The 9,146-nt window shown below is 33.7% G+C and overlaps 1 protein-coding gene across 1 annotated transcript; it reads left to right on the top strand.

Moving 5' to 3' along the window:
• The first annotated feature begins 328 nt into the window (after nucleotides 1-328).
• Nucleotides 329-8,833, top strand: LOC120205445 (CMP-sialic acid transporter 3-like). Its single transcript, XM_039205319.1, has 15 exons — nucleotides 329-485; nucleotides 581-767; nucleotides 863-979; nucleotides 1,589-1,645; nucleotides 2,633-2,710; nucleotides 2,876-2,920; nucleotides 3,268-3,327; nucleotides 3,470-3,592; nucleotides 4,958-5,035; nucleotides 5,228-5,297; nucleotides 5,963-6,070; nucleotides 7,362-7,495; nucleotides 7,669-7,748; nucleotides 8,620-8,668; nucleotides 8,769-8,833. Exons 2-15 carry the CDS (start codon nucleotides 612-614, stop codon nucleotides 8,817-8,819), a joined length of 1,206 nt encoding a protein of 401 aa, XP_039061250.1. The 5' UTR covers nucleotides 329-485; nucleotides 581-611; the 3' UTR covers nucleotides 8,820-8,833.
• Nucleotides 8,834-9,146: the final 313 nt, after the last annotated feature.

The raw sequence follows: 9,146 nt of genomic DNA, 5'->3' as shown, positions 1-9,146 counted from the left end.
AAAAAGATTAAATTGATAGGATTTTTAAATACAAATGATTAAATTCATTGAACTATTTTAAATTAAGACAAAATTGATAGAAAATACAAGTTCTAGAAACTAAAAATATTACAATATCATGTCATATTAGATCACATTAGATGTTAGTTGCAATCTTAGATGTAATAATATTTTGATTGAGTGATCTGTTTGTAATTTTTCAAACAATGTAATCTGTTTATTATCAAACATATAATTAAACGACTTTGAATGTAGTTTGCCCAGTATTTTATTCAAACATTAGTAAAACTGAAAGGAGAGAACAGCCAGCCAGCGACGTTACGTCTCACCTCCCAATTCCAAGCTCCCAACTCTTTCTTTCCATACATTTTGGCCCTTTAATTTTCAGATTTATATTTTGTTTTGTCCGAATCTGATCGAGGGCTTCGAGATCTCTCAAGATCTGCGGCCTCTCTAACCTTTCGCTTCCTCGTAACTTCACTCAGGTAATTTTTCTCCTTTTGTTTAATCAATTCCCTTGAATAATCTTTTCCTCTTTTAGAAAATGAAATTGATTGTTGCAGTTGATCTATTTTTTTAGTTTTATTAGCTAGGTGCAGGAGCTGGCGGGGATGATAGAATGCAGTGTTTGCCACTCAAAAATAGCATCGCCCGGTAGTAAAACCGTTTCGAGGGCTTATGATACGCACCGCAGCTATGTCTCCTCCAAAACTCGTCTCCTCAACGTTCTTTTGGTCTCCGGTGACTGCATTTTGGTCGGTTTTCAGGTAAATTCTTTGCTTCTAACCATCAAATCCAAGCCAGCAATTCCGATCCGTGGTTTCTTTGCATTCTAACACTATATTTATATTAATTACTGCAGCCTATATTGGTATATATGTCAAAGGTGGATGGGGGTTTCAAGTTTAGCCCACTTAGCGTTAATTTTCTTACTGAGGTGGCCAAAGTTACTTTCGCCATTATTATGCTCTTGTTCCAGGTACTTTTAGCATTTTATTAATTTTCAACTAGAATAGGAGTGAGATTTATACCATACCTAAAATGGAGTTCAAAAACTCAACAAAAGGGTTTAACTGCTTGTCATGTGTTCATTTAGTTATCTATGGTCAGGTTTTTATAACATATACCTAAAGTGATGTCCAATGCATGAACTCTGTTGTCCCCATGGAGTTGTATTCTCAATTAAGTCATAATTATACCTGTTGAATTTACGATTAAATTATCTTTTTATACTAGGTTAGATAGACCGAAGGAAACTTAAATGTCTCTCTAGTACAACTTATCAGAATAATTTGGGAAAATAGAGCCGAGTGTACCGAATAAGGTGCCCTTATATAGAACTTAGTATACCCAATAAATTTGTTTTTTCTATTGACCTACAATGTCAGGAAAAGTTACCAAGCCTAGCCTGTAGAAGCTCAATGGGTTTGCTATTAGTATTCAGTTTGAATAGGAACAATTTAATTTCAAAGATTAATGGAAGTCCTAGCTCATTGATTATCTCTCTAAATTTTATTTCTGATTCTTTTTATTAAATTCTTTCATTAGATATAACAGTTCTTATTTCTCTCTCTCTATCTCTCTCAAGGCTCGGAAGAAGAAAGTTGGGGAGAAATCTCTTCTCTCAATTTCATCATTAGTGCAGGTAAGAAGTTTACTTCCACAAATCTATGATTCTGATTGCAATTGTATCATTAGTTTTTGTATCACTAATTTCACACTATTGATTCTTAATAACATTAATAACCTTGATGATTTTATGATGCATCCCAATAGCTTTTGATAAAGAATGAAAACCTTGTATACTAAGGATCAACCATTGGGCTAATTAGCGGTTTGATTGTTTGTTTCATTAAGTTTCTTCTAATGATATGGGATGATTTTGTATTGAGTGCTACTGTGAGACTGATCAAAAAACTGATTTAACCATGTATGCTTTTCGGTAGATAACAATAGCAATTGGCATACCAATGTGGTTATTCATTGTGATCTTAGTCGATACTTTTAAGATATTTTGGGTCGTAGTGGGGGAGAAATTAAAACAATTCCAGTTACTAAGAAGCCATGCTGAAAGAAGAGATGCAGCAAGTCAGTGAAATGTTTCTAGTTTCACATAGTTTACTGATTTTTATTGGTCTTGTATTGTGCAGTAAATTTGGTCAAACACTGTGTTATGCAATGTGCAACTTCAATGAGACTAATGGTAGATGAAACATGGTTTTTGGTTTATTTTTAGAGTGGAGATACATTATTGGGATTCTTTTATTTTTGAGTGGCACTTTTCTTTATTATTCCTTTGATATAATACAACTCTTCATTCATATCATGGGTTTTCTGAAAAAGATGCTGCCAATTAAGTATCTTATTTGGTTAATGAAAATGTGTTTGGATTACATTCTGTAAACTAAAGTATCTGTACTAATATTAATGTGGTGTAATTATGGTTTAGCAAAACTGTTTTAATGTGCCATGAAATCCTTTTGAAACTTTTAGCTCATTTTCACCTTTTTATCTACACATTATTGTTTCGTCCTGAATCTACCTCTCTGAAATGATATGAACCATAGAAATTCATGGACAACATATTTTTGACCTCCAAGGTGCCTTTTTTCTTTGTTCTAAAATTTTGCAGGCTGCTCGAAATAATGTGCTTCTTGCAGTTCCAGCTCTACTTTACGCTATTAACAATTACCTAAAGTTCATCATGCAGGTGGTGTTTTCTTACTGATCTTTCTGCTTCTTCTATGTCATCTGAATAGTTTCAGTTACTTAACTATGTGCTATGTTTCTGTTAAACTATTTATCCACAGCTAAAATTTCTTTCTAGTATTCTTTGGCTTATTTTCTAATATTTATGCTGTTATTCCTCTGCCAGCTTTATTTCAATCCTGCTACTGTGAAGATGCTTAGCAACCTAAAGGTAGAATAATACATTTTTTAACAATTATTTAAATAGTATAGGCTCTAATCAATCTCCTTTTTGCACTAAATAAATGCATTTTGGGTTAGTTTATGCTTTAAAACTTCGTCCTTTTGGTTATTCGTCAGGTAGTTACCACCACAATCAATTGGTTTGACGAATCCTAAATACCATGTGTTTATGATTCTCTTTCTATCTGGAAGTTTAACTTATTGGTGAAAACTAACTTTATGCTACTGTCCACCATAGAAAATGTTAAAGTACTATGAACATGATTCTGTTGTTTCTTTTTGGTTTCCTGTGAGAATTCTTAGTGAATCTGTTTCAGTATTGTCCAACTTATGCAGGTTTTGGTAATAGCTATCTTGTTAAAGATGATCATGAAACGGCGGTTTTCTATTCTTCAGGTTAGTTTGAACGGAAAGATTTTTCTCATTGAACTGTATCATGTTCAATTATCGAAAGCAAATATGTGGACAGCTGGAATGGTATATTGATTATAGTCTATCTATATTGCATATTTGTGATGCTGATCCATATTTGTAACAGTGGGAGGCTCTTGCATTGTTGCTTATTGGAATTAGCATAAACCAGTTGCGGTCTTTTCCAGAGGGTACTACTTCATTTTATCTTCCGGTTGCAACTGGCGCATACATGTACACTCTAATTTTTGTAAGTTGTTAACATAGTTGCTTCACTTAATTGACGTGACAACTTTTTGAACTGTCTGTTTCAAAGGATTATGCCTTGCAATGATTTTATTCATGCAGTAGGACTTTTGAGATGCATGTTCCCCTTTTTCATACATATAGAAAACTAGAAATTGCTTATTTACAGATTATAGTTTAACTTAACATAGCTTAAGGAGTTATTTTGCAATTTACAAGTTGGGTGCCTGCATGTTGATACAGGTTATAATATGTTTGGGAAAGAAAATTTTGAATATTTATTGAAGTGAAAAAATTAATGTATATGATTATTTTTTGATAAGGGGGGATGGGAAGGGTTGTCCAGGGTTTGAATCGAGGACTAGGTGTCAACCAAAGACTTGATATCAATGCAAGTCATTTGTAACTACACCAGTGGCTTAGTTGGCAAAATTAAAATAAATAAATAAAGGATGAGTAGGGAATATTTTACGTTCTGTTAAGTTAAAACTGTATATTAAATGTTTGATTTGGACCTTTGGTTTTTGAAGCAGTTAATGCTAGAAGTGAATTAAAGAAAAAATCAATTGATAAACCATTGTACACTAACTTTAGTTATAACACAAACAGACAAATAACTTGATAAACCCAGTTATTAAGTTTACAGCTTTTACACTACTTGTTAACCGTTGTACTTGTTATGGTGTTACTTTGACCAAAAATCATTCAACACACACCATAATTTATTACTGCATTACAATCTCTTAGATATATACAATAATTAATCCAGTTTTTAGGTTTGAACTTGAGTATATTTACAAAGAAATCTCATAATTTACTATGCAAACTTGCAAAGTCAACTATCTAAATATATATCTAGTAAATATCCTAATGCTAAAATTGATCAAATCAAGTTTCTAAGCATACTTCAATACTATGATGGTTTCTTAATAGTTCATGCTCCTTAATAATGTTAATTATCAATAGAAAATAAATAAATAATAGAAACAGAATAAATTGGTAATTGAGTTATTTTTTGTGGGTTGGGGTTTTTTGAGTCAATAGATACAGTTTAAGATGATATGAATTCAGGACCAAAAAACCGATTAACGATTAAAGACATAAGTTCAACAAAGGCTGTTAATAAGAAAAACAGAGTGCTACAGCACGGTGAAATACCTGGTGAAGGAAAACCCTCATATGACCCAAATGACTTGAAACACACAAACTGTGAAAACTAATGGTATGGTGCACTATTTTGCTTGTTGTGCCCCTCTTACAAAGACACTGCTATAGGACAATGATAAAAAATCGTTAGTTATAAGATTAATGGTTCTATCATGCTAGATACCATGACGCAATGAAATCTAACTGTATGAATTTAATGCAGGTTACTGTCCCATCAATGGCATCTGTCTTTAATGAATATGCTTTAAAGAGCCAGTTTGAGACGAGCATTTACCATCAGGTGCGTTTATAATTATTTTATTAGTTGTCCTGATAACTAGGAAAAAATCATGAAGTCCTACATGGCATAGATTTTTAGATTGTGAGAATTAAAGTAATTTTCTGATGGTTAGGCGAATGGTTTAAAAAGAATGTTCCTTGACCATAAATTTGAATCCTCCATTTATTTGTGGTTGTTTTATGTGTTTCACAGAACTTGTTTCTTTATGGATATGGTGCAATTTTCAATTTCCTAGCCATTCTTGGAACTGCACTTTTTAAAGGTAACAAAAAGACTTTTATGCTTGGAATTTAATGTTGCTGCCTGGTGAGATGAAGCCACTGATAAACTCTGGTTATTTGGAGGAAATTATGATATGATGTCAACCAATATTTATTGATCACATTTGGGTGATATTTCTTCATTGTCTCACAAATTCCTTTAGACATGTATACTCACACATATATGAGGGATTCACTAACATTAGTGTAAAATTAATTACTTTTACTTACTTTTGTAACTTTTCATTCGATTTTTATTTGTTTAATCTGTCATATTCCATGTTCTATCCACATAGATCATGCATATTAAGTTTAGAGTAAACTAAAAATATTTGTTCAGTGTGAAAAACTGTCTACTGTTAAATAGATAGTGAGAACATCAGCAGTCTCAATATGTATGATACTGATATCGAATTGATTCAGAACTTTATGTTAATGTCAAGTAGACTAATATTACTAACTCCAGTGGTTGCTTCATTAAAATATTAAGTGTAGTTTAATTTAGTTATACACTTGTGTAATTAGATTTCTCCTCTCTCTGTCTCTCTCTACACGTACATTTATACTGATATTTTTTTTTCTTTAGAAGGCATACAAATTGCTCTAAGTGCGCTTATAATCTTTTTCTTGACTAGCAACTGTATTTCTGTGACCCCCTTGCTTTTAGGTCCCAGTAGCTTGGATATCCTTCAGGGACATTCAAAAGCTACCATGCTTCTAATATGCAACAATGCAGCCCAAGGGATCTTATCATCTTTCTTCTTCAAATATGCAGGTAAATTTAATACTAAAAAGTGTGTGTGTGTGTGTACACTGAAGTTGATAAGGTGATGCCAAAAAAAAAAGCAAAAAAGGCAAAAAAAATTAAGGGATTACTGGACAACACTGAAGTTGATTATACCTTGGAAAAGTACTTAATGCATATCTATATGAAATGAATGGTTTTAAAAGGTTGAAAAGGAAGCACCAACATTCAATTTAAGGCTTGGCTATACTTCTTGCTTTATGATCATATGCAAAAAACTAAATCATACTTTAATTTGAACTGCATATTGTTTCCTGCGTGTTTATTTGTAGAGAAAGTAATTCGTATGATATGATGATATCATAGCCTAAATATATGCCATAATTGCTTGAAAACTCTTTGGGAAATTTTACAACTATTGATTATGTCTGTCATAGATGCCATAGAAATTTTTAAAGGGATATGGACAGCTGGTGCTAATCTCCTAAAGGAAGCTTTCAGCCTTTCACCCAAAAACAATTGTCAGGGAAGTTGGTCATTCCTTTGGTCATCCAGATATTGTGGGTAGAGGGATAGGAGAGGTGTTCCTGATGTGAACCTTTGGAGAACCACACTCGAAAAGCCAGCTGTTGAGGTTGGGCAACCTAGGTATTTATACACTCCACAAGGAAATCCATATTTTTCCTGGCTAAGGAAAACACCTGGAAATTGTTGTTATACAAGTTATCTCCTAAAAGCCAAAGAAAAAAACTGTTTTTGGGTAGATGTTAAACTATTCCATAGCAAAACATATAGTTTAACTGGAAATATTTCAGCTATTCTGCAATTAAGCATGATGCCACCTTTCACATGATGGTTTGATTAACATTTAGCTGATCCTGATCACGATTGTAAAGAATCATTGGTATATGAAAAGGGACTTTAGACAATACTTGGTGAATCTTTTTTATATGTTCGTGGTAAAAGAATTAAGTTGTGTTCAGTCAAGTATAACATTCAGACCACTTTTTATGACTGCACTCAGGAGTCCCCCTAGTATCAGTTAATGTGAGAATGATGTTATGCTAACTATATAATTAATGCCCGTAACATTATGATACAACATATTTCCTTTGGCTACCCTTCTAAAATTTAACAAACCAGTTTCCATATTTCAGTGTATTGCACTAAAATTTTCTTCCGTTTGGCTGACTGGTCACATTCTTTTTAGACCCTTGCGTTATTAGTGGCACTATATTTTATTTTATTTATCTTTCACTGTCTATAGGCTTCTCATATTGTTGTATTTTGTCTTCTCAAGTATGATTCCTTTTTATTGCAGATACAATCTTGAAAAAGTACTCCTCAACTATTGCCACGATTTTTACTGGCATAGCATCTGCTATTTTGTTTGGTCACACACTGACCATAAACTTTGTTTTAGGAATATCAGTTGTGATCATCTCCATGCATCAGGTAATTTTAGCATTTATAGGTTCTCTTATATGCTTATGCTGGCCATTGAAGCACACACTGAGACCTACACCTGTTTATTTTTTTGATGCTCCTACCCTGTTGTTCTTTTCTCTGCTATTGTGATGATAGGGGGTGACTGCTTATAATTGTGGTGTATATTTTCTTCCTTTCAGTTTTTTTCGTCAAGTTCAAAGGTTAAAAATGAAAAACAAAGTGGTAGTGTGGAGATGGTGGATAGCCAAGACAGCAAGAGGTATACCTTTTTCTTGTATGCTATTTTTGTGAACCATGAGGAAACCGCTCTATACTTGGATGTTGATTATGGAAATGACTGGATCTATGATTTCCAAAGCTTCATTTTTCCCCTGTATTGTTCAAAAGTGGCTGTGGTCTATTTCTATTCCTGATCATGAACTAGTTGAAAGGTAGGGTTAAAATGAGCAGATAGTGATGACTAATGAGTCTAAGAGGCCTTGGAATAATAAGAGTTCTTAAGAGAAGGGTTTTAAATAGCGGTTCGCGACCGCGATAGCGCCTGCGAAATAGCAGTAGCACTGCCTTCTGATATACCCGCTATACCCACAATAGCGACCGCTATGGCCGCAATCGCGGTAAACGGGACATGACCGAAAACGCGACCGCGGCTTGAATCCCTGCTTAAGAGTTAAGACTTGTCTCAGATGTTTTTATGCCTTTCTGTTAACATATCATATCATATCAACTTTGTTGTGTCTAAAGTGGGTCAACAAAGGTATCATCATAATTGGCTCTAACAATTCTGTTCTGAGAGAACTTATAGGAGTGTGACCTGCGGTTCTGTTCAATTGTTGGAGAACATATTAGAGGGCTGGTTGATGGCCATTGAAGGAACAACTATTTAGAAGTTTGTGAATGATTATGATGATTTTTAGACCCTGGGTTGGGACTTGGGCGCTAGGACATATCCAGATAAGGAGGGAAAAGGAAAATAATATAAGAGACACCTCCAGTTTAAGTTAATTGCCTTTGTTTTGTAGTGAAATATATGTATTTCTCATTACACGACAACATCTTGCTGTTATGCTCAGTTTTCCCAGTATTTTAGTTCTCTGATCCTCTGTAAACTAAAGATGCTAACTTATCAGGTCTAAGGATGCATCGGTGCTAAATATGACTGCTGGAGCTAATGAAGATGTGAGATATTTCAGTGGCAGTTTTCTATTAAAATATTCTTAATTTTTTCTGTTTAACTTATCCCCGCATTTACTATATCTAATGCTTTTTTTTCCTCCAGGCTAGTCATCGTGGTCATGAGGAAGAGAAAAGACCGCTTCTTCCCATTTAAGTTCCACATAATTGGTATGGATATTGGATCTGCAGTCAGTAGAATATTTAAATTTTCTGTGCTTTTTTCACCGTCTAAAACTTATCATTCCTTTTTGTGCTATTAGAAAAAAACATGAGGTTTCAAATGAAAGAAACTACGCATGTAGCTACATTGATTGGATGATATTCGAAATTTATAGGGGAATTTTATTAATATTAGAAAATAGAGGCTGCAACTGAGGGTATCCAGTTGACGTTGGGTTATTAGATCAGGTTTTGGTTGTTCTCCTTTCGAATTGCATCAGGGTTTGAGCAGGTTGGGTGAGTTTTATTGGTCAGACAAGTT

Source organism: Hibiscus syriacus, unplaced genomic scaffold (genome assembly GCF_006381635.1).
Source record: "Hibiscus syriacus cultivar Baekdansim isolate YM2019G1 unplaced genomic scaffold, ASM638163v2 tig00012482_pilon, whole genome shotgun sequence".
In the NCBI taxonomy this organism is placed as follows: Eukaryota; Viridiplantae; Streptophyta; class Magnoliopsida; order Malvales; family Malvaceae; genus Hibiscus; species Hibiscus syriacus.
The sequence above is the reverse complement of the archived record's forward strand: the minus strand, read 5'-3'. Positions and strand labels throughout refer to the sequence as shown.

What these genes read in the sequence shown, in the direction of transcription:
- LOC120205445 (XM_039205319.1), top strand. Translation starts at nt 612, where the DNA reads ATGATAGAATGCAGTGTTTGCCACTCAAAAATAGCATCGCCCGGTAGT. An exon ending in GCATTTTGGTCGGTTTTCAG is followed by an intron (nt 768 to 862) that starts GTAAATTCTTTG and finishes TAATTACTGCAG; the next exon opens with CCTATATTGGTATATATGTC. An exon ending in AGACGAGCATTTACCATCAG is followed by an intron (nt 5,036 to 5,227) that starts GTGCGTTTATAA and finishes TGTGTTTCACAG; the next exon opens with AACTTGTTTCTTTATGGATA.